General features: G+C 43.7%; 1 protein-coding gene across 4 annotated transcripts in view; it reads right to left on the reverse strand.

Moving 5' to 3' along the window:
* Nucleotides 1–15,589, reverse strand: part of mamdc2a (MAM domain containing 2a) — a 59,193-nt gene that overhangs the window by 10,534 nt on the left and 33,070 nt on the right. For 3 of the 4 annotated variants that reach the window (XM_028414875.1, XM_028414876.1, XM_028414874.1), the window contains 2 exons: nucleotides 8,780–8,926; nucleotides 1,151–1,407 (listed from right to left, as the gene is read on the reverse strand). In XM_028414875.1, coding sequence (XP_028270676.1) covers nucleotides 1,151–1,407; nucleotides 8,780–8,926 — 404 coding nt within the window. Of the gene's footprint in view, nucleotides 1–1,150; nucleotides 1,408–8,779; nucleotides 8,927–15,589 lie in introns of those variants that run through there. The other variant, XM_028414877.1, reaches the window with a different exon arrangement.

The following is a 15,589-nucleotide window of genomic DNA, read 5'->3' on the forward strand; positions in this document are numbered from 1 at the left end:
TTCCGCCCAGGGTTAAGTTTTTCACTTGTGCACATAGTATTTTGCATATACCTAGATTGCTCTTCCCTTTATTGTTGTTTACCTTTATGTAATATATTCTGAATGCATGTACATTGTTGCTACAAGAGTGCAATTTCCCAGGAAGGATAGGTAAAGTAGTACTATCTACTTATCTATCTTGCAAATTAACTTAAATCTTTGACCCATAGTGACTAAAAGAGTAATGAAATACATTTTCTTTTAAGGTTACGATATATGAACTTCAACATTGCAGTAAATAGTTCTCTTTTTGTGTTTAGAGGCACGATATCATTTACTTCAGACTTAGAAAGACATGAATTACAGTGGAATTTTGTGGTATAGTGCGACCATGTTGTGGGAAATATTGTTGTATATATATGAATATATGAATATGGTCATGGGATGTTAGATTTGGCCTAACACATGTTGATTTCTTAGTGTTGTTCAGAACTGAGGAAATGTTTTGAAGTATCAGGACATAGTGTCCTTGCTGTCCTCCACTGTGTGTCTCTGATGTGAGAAAGCAGGATGGGAATGTAAACCTTTTCATTAATAGGAACCAGAGGTGTCCTCGCAATCTAGGTGAAAGAACTGCCCAATCTAGACACACACCCACACACATATGCACACACACACACACACAGACATGCTTTGCTGAAAAAGGGACTTAGCCTTGGGACTGGGGGACTTTGCTGTTGAAATTGTTGATTGATACGTGTCAAACAATTGATCTTAATAAATTCCTGTGAAAGGCTGAACCTCAGACTCCATTTGTCTGATTCAATCCTCAACAACCACAGTAATGCATGTATTCATGTTCATTTTCTTTAAAATTCAAATTAACTTCAAAATAGTGATTACAAAATTTGATTTGACAACCTTTACCTTTTTTGTAATATATGGCAGCCATTGGCTTCCCTAATTTCTAACACTAAAACTTCTAAACAATCTAAAACTCATATAAGTCACAAATTATGCAATCTGGCAATTAAGGGATAAATGAAAAGAATCAAAGTCTTTTTCCTAACTTTAAAACTTTAGATTTCTAGGAAAGTGTTCTTTTTCTTTGTAACATGACTGTATATGTAAGAGCGTGTTTGTGACTCCATTAACTTTCTTCTACACGCACCTGGTGTTGAACATGACAATGGTAGTCCACCGTTGCCCTCATCCAGGTGATGCTCAGCTCACCACTGCTTCGCCACAGCAATATGTCCTTTCTGCGCCCATGGGCAAGAAAAACATTCAGTATGCCGGTGCCAGATCCATACATGTGGTAGTAGAAGATCAAACACTGAACGGACGACGAGCCATGGAGGTAAGAAGTCAGCAGTCGAGCTTTGTGACCTGGATGCATGAGTGATGCCTCGATGTATATAAAGTAACCTGGAGGAAGCATGAATAACATACTTAGAGCAAGAAATGTGTATTGCATGCAAGTATGCAAGTATGCAAGTAGAAATACATATACAGACCCTTTCCAAAAAATGTTCGGGCTCCCAGTTTATAAAACTCACAAAAACTGAAATTCAAAAAATTAGAATACTGTGAAGAAATCAGCCCAAATTATGCAGGCCATGAATGTTTTAAACTAGAAGTCACACACTAATCATCTACTAAACTCAAAGCACCTCCACAGATTTTCCCAGGTGTCATTTAATTGCTTCAGTTCAGTTCTATAAGGGGAAGACTGCAGACTTGACAACTGACCAGAAGAACATTGTTGATACCCTCCATAGCATGGTAAGCCAAAAAGGTTCATATCTAAGGAGGCTGGCTGTTCACAAAGTGCCGTGTCCATGCATATCAATGGAAAGTCTAGTGGAAGCAGAATGAGGTGGGAGTCGCAGCTTAAAAAACCACCACATTCAGATGCATCCAGGAGATAGGCTACAACTGTTGGATTTGTAGGAAGCATCTCAACTGGGCCAGGGAGTAGAAGGACTGGACTGCCAGTGGTCCAAGTTCCTCTTTTCTGATGAAAGTAAAGTGTGCCTTTCATTCAGGAATCAAGTTCCAGGGGTTTAGAGGAAGACGGGTGAGGAACAGAACCCAAGCTGCTAGAAGTCAAGTGTGAAATATCCACAGTCAGTGACGATTTGGGGTGCAATGTCCAGTGCAGGTGTTGGTAAACTCGGCTTTCTCAAATCCAGGGTCACCGCAAAAGTCTACCAGAATGTTTCCTCCTTCGTGATTCCTTCTGCTGAGGAACTGTATGGAGATGCAGATTTTATCTTCCAGCAGGACCTGGCCCCTGCTCATACTGCCAGGAGCAGCAAAACCTGGTTTAATGCCCATGCTATCACAGTGCTTGACTGGCCAGCCAACTCACCAGACTTAAACCTATTGATACCAACTTAAATGTTACTCCTGCAGAGCTGGACCGCTTTGTCAACAACACTGCAGACACACTACACTCAGTCTTAAACAGGATTGCTCCACTGAAGAAGAAGAAAACTACAAACCAGAAGAGGCTAGCTCCGTGGTACAACTCAAACATCCGATCACTGAAACGGATTACACGTAGGATGGAGAGGATGTGGCAGTCCTCTAAATCAGATGACTCCCGGAGGATCTGGAGAGACAGTCTGCTGACGTATAAGAAGGCCCTTCGTAAAGCCAGGACAGCCTACTATTCATCACTAATAGAAGAAAACAAGAACAACCCGCGCTTTCTCTTTAACGCCGTGGCCAGGCTGACAAAGAGCCACAGCTCTGTGGAGCCTCGCATTCCTGCAGCTCTTAGTAGTGAAGACTTCATGAGCTTCTTCACTGATAAAATCACCACTATTAGAGGACAAATCAACCACAATCTCTCTGTGACCGCTGAGGATACACCGCCACTTCTGGAAATGGATCCTGATCTAACTCTGGACTGCTTCGCGCCCATCGGCCTCCCTGAGCTGACCACCAGCATCAGCAAGTCTAAACCTACTACCTGTCTTCTGGATCCGATCCCTTCACAGCTCCTCAAGGATGCTATTCCTCTGATCGGAGACTCTATATTAGGACAGATCAACTTGTCTCTGGAAACAGGATATGTACCACAGGCTTTTAAAACTGCTGTGATCATTCCGATACTTAAAAAACCTTCACTGGACCCGGACGTCCTAGGAAACTACAGACCGATCTCCAACCTCACCTTTATCTCCAAACTACTTGAAAGAGCTGTTGTAAGTCAGCTAAACGACCACCTGTGTAGTAACAGTCTGTTTGATGCTTTCCAGTCTGGTTTCAGAGCCCATCACAGCACAGAAACAGCACTGCTTAAAGTCACCAATGACCTCCTCATGGCATCGGACCGGGGTCTCGTCTCTGTACTCGTTCTACTGGATCTCAGTGCTGCCTTCGACACCGTAGACCATCGCATCCTGCTACACAGATTGGAACACGAGATCAGGATTACAGGAACAGCACTGCGCTGGTTTAAATCATATTTATCTGACAGATTTCATTTTGTTCACACTAACGATGTGTCTTCCACAGGTACAAGGGTTAACCACGGTGTTCCACAGGGTTCTGTGCTCGGACCGATCCTGTTCACCCTCTACATGCTCCCTCTAGGATACATCATCCAGAAGCACGGCATAAACTTTCATTGTTATGCTGATGATACCCAGCTGTATTTATCCATGAAGCCTGAAGAAACGGAGCCGCTAGTCAGACTACAGGCGTGTCTAAAGGACATAAAGGACTGGATGTCCTCCAACTTTTTACTATTAAACTCGGACAAGACTGAGGTCATTGTTTTTGGACCGAAACATCTCAGAACTAGTTTATCAGATAATACTTTCTCCCTGGATGGAATTACTCTGGCCTCCAGTACGACTGTGAGGAACCTTGGAGTTATCTTTGATCAAGACATGTCGTTTGTCTCTCATATTAAGCAGGTCTCCAGGACCGCTTTCTTTCACCTGCGTAATATTACTAAGATCAGGAGCATCCTCTCTCAGAGTGATGCTGAAAAGCTCATCCATGCTTTTGTCACTTCAAGACTGGACTACTGCAACTCTTTATTGTCAGGATGTCCACATTACTCCATCAACAGTCTGCAGCTGATCCAGAACGCAGCAGCTAGAGTTCTGACAGGAAGCAGCCAAAGGGATCATATCTCTCCTGTCCTAGCGTCTCTTCACTGGCTCCCAGTGGACTCAAGAATACACTTCAAGATCCTTCTTCTAACCTACAAGGCTCTTCATGGACTTGCTCCATTGTATCTGCAGGACCTGATTGTACCATATGTTCCTAATAGGACACTCAGATCTCTGAGTGCAGGTTTACTAGTAGTTCCTAGGATTCATAGAAGTAGAATGGGAGGACGAGCTTTCAGCTATCAGGCACCGCTATTATGGAACCAGTTACCAATCTGGGTCCGAGAGGCAGACACTGCCTCCACCTTTAAGACTAGACTTAAAACTTTTCTGTTTAGTAAGGCGTACAGTTAGCCTTAGACCTAGTGTGTAGCACAGCTATGCTGCTCTAGGCCTACGTTGTCGGGGGGCACAAACATGATCCACTGAGCAGTTTCCCTCTCACCCTCTAACCTCTCCTTTTCTCTCCTTAGTCTGGCTCACACTGGTCTCAAGACCTGGATGATGACCTGCAGTCCGGCCCGTGAAGTCTCTCTTGCTCTACGTTGTCGGGGGGCACAAACACGATCCTCTGAACACCCTCTGACCTCTCCTCCACTCTCCTTAGTCTGGATCATACTGGGTAATATCGTCTCATAATCTGTGTTAACTGTCTTCCTTGTAGTTCTGTGCCTCGCTCTCGCTCTCTCTCTTTGCAGGTCTCAAGACCTGCATACTGACCTGCAGTCTCTCCTGTGCTCATCGACTTCACTAGCCCCTGCTGCTCATCTTTACTATCAAATTACTATTCCTACTTATGGACCGACGATATATATAGATATCTATTACAATATAATCACTGTTTCATCTTGCTGTCATGTTTGCTCTGTACTGTATCATGTTTGTATCATGTTTGCTCCTCTCTCCCTCTCTCTCTTTCTCCTTCATCCTCTCTCTCTCTCTCTCTCTCTCTCTCCCTCATCCTCTCTGACTAGCAGCAGGACTGGTTCCCCCTTAAGTTGACGGGTCCTGCTCAAGGTTTCTTCCTCTTAAAGGGAGTTTTTCCTTGCCACAGTGCTCTTAGGGGGGTTCCTGTGAAGCGCTTTGAGACAATGTCTGATTGTAATATGCGCTATATAAATAAAACTGAATTGAATTGAATTGAGATCTTCCTGATGTGGTGTTGCTCTTTCTTCTTCCCCTCTGAGCTGGTTGGTACAGTTTGTGCTCTGTGCTGCAGGGTCCTGGTAATTCCCAGTTTGTGTTCCAGTGGGTGGTGTGAATCAAACAACAGGTACTGGTCCGTGTGTGTGGGTTTCCTGTACACTTCCACATTGAGGCTCCTATCCTCCTCAATATGTACTGTGCAGTCCAAGAAGGCCAGATTGTTTTCCCTTGTGTCCTCCCGAGTGAACTTGATGTCGTGTCCACTGCGTTGATGTGTTCTGTGAACTGTTCCACTTCACTGGTCTCAATTTCGTCTGGTCTGCGGGACCAGCAGCCACCGCCTCCCCTATCGTCCCACGTCCTCTCTTTCCCTGTTACCGGCTCGAGCTGTGGTCTGCAGGGCAGACGAGGACACCAAAACACACATATACAAAAAACAGGTCCTCCGGCCAGTAGGTGGCGCACTGACTGTAGCATATCAGAATATCAGTGCATGCAGAGTCAGATGTTCAGCATGACGGTAAAGGTTCATCCACATAGGATGAAGTATGTTTCCTGTGCGTTGGCCAAGGGTCAACTTCATGGCAGCGCCACAGCCAGACGGTATGACAAAGTGCTGCGTTTTTGATAACTTTTGGTCCCTAATGCTTTAAGTCCCCAATACACCATGCAGGTGAGGAAGAAAACTAATATAGGAGAATCACATGGAAAAAATAAACTGAGAACTAATCACAAAACAAGGAAAACAGAACACAAGAAAACCAGACCACAACAAATATCTTGTAAGAGATATTTGTTGTGGTCTGGTTTTCTTGTTTTCTTTTTCTATGATCATGTCAGGTATAACAGGTAATAATAGTTGTAGAGTTAGAAATCATCTAGTTAGTCTTTAGATCACTGTAATATGAATTCCCATAGGAATCATCATTTTTTTCTGACACACAACTGTCATACTATAGTATGTGCCTATGTCAGGGGTCGGTAACCTGCGGCTCCGGAGCCATACAAGCCATCCCTCTGTTGTGGCTCCCAGGTGGCGAGCTCATTTTTGGAAAAAAGAATAATAATGTAAATAAATAATGCTGTTTAATTTAAATGTATTGTATTTTATTCATTTACTTTTTTATAGTAATTGTTATTTCTTTAGAGATTGAGATGCTCTCGTGATATTAAAATAAAACTTTAAATATTTTGCAAAATATGTGTCACGGTCACGTCCTGTACGCAGCACCACTGGACAAACTTGTGTTCGATAGCCTACTTGGAATGACAGTCCTGACACTTATATGAACATGGAAAAGTTTGCATTTGGAGTCTTGTCGATCTTTGGATCCTCATACTCGTGTACATGAACTACAGTAAACACCGCTCGAGCCTCACAGATGAGAGCTTCATAAAAATCAAAGTGACGTCTTACAGCCCTGAAATGGATACGATACGCTGTGCAGTGAAGTTCAAGAGCAGAAATCACATTAACCAGGTGAAAGAAATAATTAAACAAGATATTATTTTGAAAATACATATTTTTATATCGGAACCTGAACTAACGTGTTTCATATTCAGGTTGACGGTTGACTACTGTAGCCTATACAGCATGGAGGAAATTAATGACAGCACACTGAAATCAAAATAACATATAAACTGGCATTTTTTGTTAAGATAAATATTATCTATATCTATCTATCTATCTATCTATCTATATTATATATAGATTAATATTACCTTCAATTTAGTGGTTAAATAGGTGTAGATTAGTAGTTAGGGGTTTGTGGCTCCAAGTGTGCTCTATTCAGTGGGAAACCAGCCCAAATGGCTCTTTTAATGCTGAAGGTTGCCGACCCCTGGCCTATGTGTTTAATATGTTTTACTTAGCCGTGGTGATAGTGGGAGTATTATGTGCATATTAAATAAGCTCATATAACAAAAACCCCAATGAACAAAGGGAATATGAGACATGGCGTGAAAGTGAGATTCTCTCCACAATTCTGTCCCTGAGCTCTTCCGGCAGTTCTTTTAATTAAGATTAAGAAACCTTTATTAGTCCCACAATGGGGAAATTGCATTAAATTGCATTTGACCTCATGATCATCATTTGCCACATGACGCTCTTTCATTTCACACCATTCTCTGTTCCCAGGCGGCAAGCTCATTTTTGAAAAATAAAAATAATAATGTTAATAAATAATGGCCCTTTAATTTAAATGTATTTTATTTTATTCATTTTGTTTTTTTATAGTAATAGTTATTTTTTTGAAGATTGAGATGCTCTCATGATATTACAATAAAACGTTTAATATTTTGTCAAAGTATGCGTCACGGTCGCGTCCTGTACGCAGCACCTGTGACACCGGACAAACTTGTGTTTGATAGCCTACAAGGAATGACATTCCCGACACTTGGAAAAAGTATGGTGGGAAACCAGCCCAAATGGCTCTTTTAATGCTGAAGGTTGCTGACCCCTGCCTTAGTCAATAAAACAACCACCACTACAATGATTTGACTTGTAATGTCTGCAGACCTGCAAGTTTAACACAGGATTCCATTTATCCATTAGATAATTCAGTTAAATTCAATTTTATTTATATAGCACTTTTTACAATCGCAAATGGTCTCAACGTGCTTCACGGAGACCCAGAGCCTGAACCCACTTAAGAGCAACTGTGGCAAGGAAAAACTCCCTTTAACAGGAAGAAACCTTGATCCTTGACCCGGCTCATAAGGATGAACCTTCCTGCTGACAGTCAGCCAGGTAGAGGAGGAGAAGAAGAGGGAGACAGGACAGAGAGGATGAAAGAGAGAGAGAGAGGAACAAGCATGACAGGTTGTTGATGTTGACAAGCAAGATGAAACAGTGATTATATTATAGTGGATATCTATTCAAAAGTTCAAAAGTTTGGAGTCACTTGGAAATGTCTTTATTTTTTTCCAAAATGTTTTAAAAAAAGATAACATTAAAGTAATCAGACATACAATCTAGACATTGTTAATGTGGTAAATGACTATTCTAGTTAGAAAGGGCTTTTTTAAAAGCTGATTTTTAATTAAGATTAAGATTAAGAAACCTTTATTAGTCCCACAATGGGGAAATTGCATTTTTGCAACGGCATACAGACAGCAAGGGATAAGTTAGGAAAAAGATATATACAATATAAAATAGGCTACCAATAAAAGATATACATTATAAACAGTTTACATATTTAACAGTTATTGCACAATGGAATATATACAAAGGTATACAGAGGCCCTTTTCAAGCAACCATCATTTCTATGTTCTCATGATACATTGTGTTAGCTAATCATGTTAAAAAGGCTAATTGATGATTAGAAATCTGCTGTGAAATTATGTTAGCACAACAGAACTTTTATGCTGATTAGGGAAGCTATAGAACTGGCCTGGTGACCTCAAACATTTGAACGGTAGTGTATATCGTCAGTCAATAAATAGTAATAGTAATTGAAACAAAGATGAGCAGCAGGCAATCCCAAGGATAAAATAAGAGATAAATGAGGAATAGACTCACCCACCCCAGTGCTGTGGTCTCCTCTGGGTCCTGTTAAGGAGGTGGGGGTGTGGCCTCGCATTCGCAGCCAGTCAGCATTATCTCCTTTCTTATCCTGTATGTAGCCACAAACTCCACTTTCAAAGTTACACTGGCCTGGGACAGAGCCTGTGGACCAAACATAGATTCAAACATATAGGATATATATAAGGAGTGGTGAAGACAACACCTGAACCAAGGGGTGGGGATGGATTCAAGGGGTGCATATTAGAATATTAGCAAATGGTGATCAAAGCAGTAGACATGGTTTTGTGGCAGGATATGAGGATTGTGACTGAGATTCTTTATCAGTTCATAAGGAGAACCATTCTCCTGACAGTCGGCGGGGAGAAGAAGAGGTAGACAGGACAGAGAGGATGAAGGAGAGAAAGAGAGGAACAAACATGCACAAACATCATACATTACAGTGAACAAGAATGTAGGTAGCATACCATCTCTGAAGATGGACATAACCCTCCATGATGCAAGGCCAGTGCAAAAGACCTACAGTTAGGCCCAGAAATATTTGGACAGTGACACAAGTTTTGTTATTTTAGCTGTTTACAAAAATAATATTCAGGATACAATTATATATGTAATATGGGCTTAAAGTACAGGGATATACTGTCTTCTCAGATTCAGCCAAATGCAGCAAAATTGATTGGACGGCGCTTCAACGTACAGATGGACAATGATCCAAATCATACTGCGAAAGCAACCCAGGACTTTTTTAAAGCAAAGAAGTGGAATATTCTGCAATGGCCGCGTCAATCACCAGATCTCAACCCAATCGAACATGCATTTCACTTGCTCAAAGACCCACAAACAAGCAACAACTGAAGACCGCTGCAGTAAAGGCCTGGTAAAGCATCACACGGGAGGAAACCCAGCGTTTAGTGATGTCCACGAGTTCCAGACTTCAGGCAGTCATTGCCTGTAAAGGATTCTCAACAAAATATCCTCAATATGTTTTATAAACAGCTAAAATAACAAAACGTGTATCTCTGTCGAAATATTTCTGAGCCTAACTGTATATACCCCAAACTTTTGAACGGTAGTGTGTGTGTGTGTGTGTGTGTTCTTCACAAAAAAGATCAGATTAAACAGATTAGAAACAAATTACTCAAAGCCTCCAAAAAAGCTGCAAAAAAAAAACTGGACAACAGAGGTAAAGGGGCCCTCTGCATATATATACCCATCCATTACAGAGAATGACTATGTTAAAATGTAGAGAAGATTAAAGCAAGGCGTCCGGACATATAGAGTTTTCTTGAAGACATTGCACTGCTCAGTGGGTGGGTCTGGGTAAAAACTTACAAACAATAGCACTAAATGTTTCCATAATTACCTGTGATGAGCTGGATGACTGTGCCAGGTGTGTCTAATGACTGGATAGACCCTGGACTGAAAAAGTCCTGACTGCACAGCACACCAGGGGTAAGAACGACAAAAACACAAATTCCATAAACTGAAAACTGTTTTCTCTGTTAAAAACTCAGCTGACCCACACACATGGAGGAGGGAAGACCACTCACCGCCACAGCAGGACACCCAGGACAAATGGTTGAAGAACCTTTCAGACAGACAACTGAGCCAGCCTGAAAAAGTAGTGCTGGCCAAAGGACTCAACTTTGCCATCTCTCCGGACCAGAATCCGGTGGTGGAACTCATCACAGCCACTGAGTCAGCCATCAAGAACAACAACCCAACAGACACAGAAGCTGAACAACTCCGTATGAAGGTCACAGCCACACTCTCCACTGCCAAAGCACTGCCATCCAACCTCTTCATGGAGGAAAGGGAGGCCCTCATCTCACTACAGAAGGACCAGGACATCACCATCTTAGCAGCAGACAAAGGAAAATGCACAATAGTCCTCAACACACAGGACTACCGCTCCAAAGTGACAGATCTCCTCAGTGACACAGCCACATATGAGACACTGAAGAGGGACCCTACCGGCAACTACAAAAAAAAACTAGTCAGCTACCTACAAAAACTGAAGAAGGACCAAATCATCAACTGCAAGCTCCACTTCCGACTGTATCCTGGGGAAGCCACTCCACGCCTGTATGGACTCCCCAAGATACACACAGAAGGAATCCCCCTCAGACCCATCATCAGCAGCACAAACTTAGTCACATACAATGTGGCTAAGCACTTGGCTGAACTCCTGACATCACTGGCGGGGAACACACCACATCACATCTGTTATGTTCAGCGGACAGTTTCAGTGAGTTGTCTCCCCCTTGTGGTGGTGTTGTTTTCAGACGCTAATCTGGAGAAAAGCACATGTAATGGTCTCTCCGCTCCTGTTGATGTTTTTTCACCCTGTATACAGCATCTTCGGTATGTATTTCAGGATACGAAGTTTCAGTGATATTGAGCATTGTGTATTAGTATTTCCTCACAGTGAAGCTAATTAAAATGCTTAATAGTTTTCCAGTGTGACTAAGTGCTAGCTTGGGATTCCAGCTTGTTAGCTCCCTGTGTTTGTATAACTGTTAGCTTGGATTCTAGCTTTGTTAGCACTGTGTTTTGTATGATTTGTGTTGCATAAGAAATTATTCTTAGTGATGTAAGATGTTGTTTCTCCTTTTGCAGTTTTACCTTTTTTCAACAATAAAACAACAGCTCAGAAGCTACGTCTTGTTGATTGAGAAGGAGTTTAGCTGTCTGTCAAATCATACTCCGTGTGACAGAGGACAGAACAGTAAAACGAAGGCTACACAGGTGTGTGAAGGCAAAGACAGACTTCTCGACTGCCACTACGTCATGCAGCGCTCCTAGCTCCAGTCTACAACAGCAACGCAACAAAGCAGGTGGGATTACTCCATACATCATGGCAGAGAAACAGTCATCAGGATCTTTTAAAACGAGGTCAAGTGTGTCAGGATCATCAAAACAATCACGTGTGTCATCCACTAGATCAGCTGCAGCCATAGCCCGTGCCAAAGCAGAGGCAGCTAAAGTCCATGTCCATTTTGCTGAAAAAGAAATGGAAATGAAATTAGAAAAAGCACGTATTGAAGCATCCATAGGCATACTTACCGTGCAGAAAGAAGCTGCTGCCGCTGAAGCTGAAGCAAATGCACTGGAAGCAGCTGTGGAACAAATTGATGATGAACACAAAACAACAGATATCCCAGTCAGCACTCATGACCCTCTGCAACGTACATATGAATATGTTTCAAACCACTTTGCAAAGTCTGACTGCAGCTCCAGGCCCATGCCAGTTTTAGAATTGGCCTCTGACTATGATGTAAACCCCCAAGCTCCAGTGAGAAATGTTAGCCGCACACAGAATGATGCGCACAATATGGATAATGCAAACGCCATTCTCCCTGATAATGTAGCCCCCTCTGACAGACAGCCTTGTTACAATTATGTGTCCTCACCTGTGCAAACTGATCGGCATAGCAGCTGGGCCAGAAGCAGACCTGACGAACATGGCCGCCCCCCAGACAACCCTCCTGTTATTACACACTCACCCTTACACACAAATAATGGAGGGATGGGAGACTTTGTTAGATACTTTGCTAGAAGAGAACTGGTCTCCACAGGTCTGACTGTGTTCAGTGACAAGCCAGAGGATTTTCGAGCATGGTGAGCATCATTTGAGAACGCAGTGTTGGACCTCTATATGTCTCCTACAGAGGAGACTAGATCTCCTAGTGAAGTGGCTGGGACCCAACTCATCTGGACATGCCAAACGTATCAGAGCAGTGAACATCACACAGCCTACTACGGGATTGAGGCTCATCTGGGAGCGGCTGGAGCAATGCTATGGATCTGCTGAGGTCATCGAAGATGCTTTGTTCAAAAGACTAGATGCTTTTCCTAAGATCACAAGCAGAGACTACAGCAAACTCACAGAGCTAGGCAACCTACTCACAGAGCTTCTAGTAGCAAAGTCTGATGGAGACTTGCCTGGCCTAATGTTTTTAGACACAGCAAGCGGAGTAAACCCCATTGTTCATAAGCTCCCTCACAATCTCCAAAAAAGATGGCTAAGCATTGGCTCTCAATACAAACAACAGAAAAGAGTTTCATTCCCCCCATTTGCCTATTTTGTGGACTTTGTTTGTCGTGAAGCTCAGACCAGAAATGACCCAAGTTTTGACCTCAACATGTCTGCTGCAGCCGCCATTAAATCTGACAGAGGTGTGTTCAAACAAAATCATCAAAGAATGGCCGTTTCTGTGCACAAAACAGATGTGACTAAGGCTGATTCTTCTTACACCACCTCAGCTCAAGACGGGCCAGATAAATGGTGCCCCTTGCACAACAAGCCCCACCCCTTGACAAAATGCCGCGCCTTTAGAGCGAAACCACTGGAAGAACGCAAATCTTTCATTAAAGAACGTGGCATCTGCTTCAAATGTTGCTCATCTTCGGCGCACATGGCAAAGCAATGTGAGGCCACTGTGCAATGCTCAGAATGTAAAAGCGAAAGCCACAGTTCAGCCCTACACCCAGGCCCTGCTCCACGGGCCCATGAACAGCTCTCCACAGGCGACGGCGGGGAGGGAGAGCACCAACAGCCTACGTCTGTCTCATCCAGCTGCACCAATGTTTGTGGTGAAGGTCAGGGAGGGAAGTCCTGTTCGAAGATCTGCCTGGTGAAGGTGTTTCCTAGTGGTCAAAGAGAGAGAGCAGTCAAAATGTACACAATCCTCGATGACCAAAGCAATAGGTCACTTGCCCGCTCTGACTTCTTCAGTCTGTTTAACATACAGGGTCCAAGCTCACCTTACTCTTTGAATACATGCTGTGGGGTGGTCAGTACTTCCGGTAGAAGAGCCAGCGGGTACCAGGTCGAATCTATAGATGGCCAGGTTTGTTTGGATTTACCAGCTTTGATAGAGTGTGATGATAACCGCTTAGAAATACCCACTCCAGAAGCCGCCTCACACCATCCGCACCTTCGGGCCATCAGCCACCAGATTCCTGCACTAGATCCTCATGCTTCTATAATGTTACTTATCGGCAGAGACATCATAAGGGTCCACAAGGTCAGAGAGCAGATAAATGGCCCTCATGACTCTCCATACGCCCAACGACTGGACTTAGGGTGGGTCATCATTGGGACTGTCTGTCTGGGAGGCCTGCATGCACCTACCACTGTGAACACTCTTTACACAAACACACTAGAGGGTGGACGCCCCAGCCTCTTCCGTCCCTGTCCTAACCACTTCACAGTCAAAGAGGAAATAGCTGGCATGCCACATCCAGGCACCATTGAGTCTCTCATATGCGATGAAGACAGCCTAGGACACTCTGTCTTTCAGAGGACACACAAAGACGAGTCAGTGGCTCCCTCATTTGAAGACAAGGCCTTCCTGGATCTCATGGATAAAAACTTCTGTAAAGACAAATCTAACAGCTGGGTTGCTCCCCTTCCATTCAAAGCCCAGAGACAGCGCTTACCAAATAACAGAGCCCAAGCACTGAGCCGTCTCCTGTCACTGAAACGCAACCTAGAAAGAAAACCAGAGATGAAGGACCACTTCTTGTCATTCATGGTTAAGATTTTTGAGAATGGTCACGCAGAGCTTGCACCAGCTCTTTCAGAAGAAGATGAACGCTGGTATCTCCCTATCTTTGGTGTGTATCATCCCAAAAAGCCTGGGCAGATACGTGTCGTTTTTGACTCAAGCGCACAGTATGAGGGAGTGTCACTGAATAATGTCCTGATGACTGGGCCTGACCTTAACAACCTACTGATGGGCGTCCTTATTCGGTTTAGGAGAGAGCCCGTGGCTATCACAGCAGACATCCAGCAGATGTTCCATTGTTTCCTTGTGAAGACAGAGCATAGGGACTTTCTGCGCTTTTTGTGGTTTAAAGACAATGATCCTTGCAAAGAAGTGACAGAATACAGAATGAGGGTGCATGTCTTCGGGAACAGCCCCTCACCTGCCGTTGCCATATATGGCCTCAGACGGGCCGCTCAAGAGGGTGAGCCTGAATGTGACCCAGACGTCCGTGAATTTGTGCAGAGAGACTTCTATGTGGACGATGGCCTTAAATCGTTACCTACCACAGACGCTGCTATCAGTCTGCTCAAAGCCACCCAGCATGTGCTCTCACTCTCAAATCTCAGGCTACACAAAATTGCTTCTAACAGCCCAGAAGTAATGAAAGCCTTTCCCCCTGAAGACCACGCTGCTGGTCTCAAAGACCTAGACCTGGGTGTCAGTAACCTACCCATGCAGCGCAGCCTTGGCTTACTGTGGGACCTAAATACAGACACCTTTGTCTTCCAGGTTCCAGATGAGAGTAAACCTTTCACCCGCAGGGGCCTCCTATCCTCCCTCCTATGGTAAACAGTCTTTATGACCCCTTAGGCTTTGCTGCACCAGTAATTATACAAGGCAAAGCGTTGCTGCAAGAGCTCACTGCAAACACCACAGACTGGGACACCCCTCTATCCCAGGAGAAAGAAGGGATGTGGATCAGGTGGAGAGACTCCCTGAAGGACCTCAACTGTGTCCAGATTCCTAGGATGTGCACCACAGTTTCTCCTGTGGACAGTAAACTCAGAGTTCTCCATGTTTTTTCAGATGCATCTACAATGGCTATAGGAGCAGTTGCATACCTACAAGTAACAGACCACGACGGTGGTAACCATGCTGGGTTTGTGATGGGAAAGGCAAAACTAGCACCAAGACCCAAACATACGGTGCCAAGGCTGGAGCTCTGTGCAGCCGTCCTTGCAGTCGAGCTCACTGAATTCATTCAGTCAGAAATCGGTCTCCAGCTTGACGAGACACTGTTTTACACAGACAG

This window comes from Parambassis ranga, chromosome 9 (assembly GCF_900634625.1).
Source record: "Parambassis ranga chromosome 9, fParRan2.1, whole genome shotgun sequence".
Classification (NCBI taxonomy): domain Eukaryota; kingdom Metazoa; phylum Chordata; class Actinopteri; family Ambassidae; genus Parambassis; species Parambassis ranga.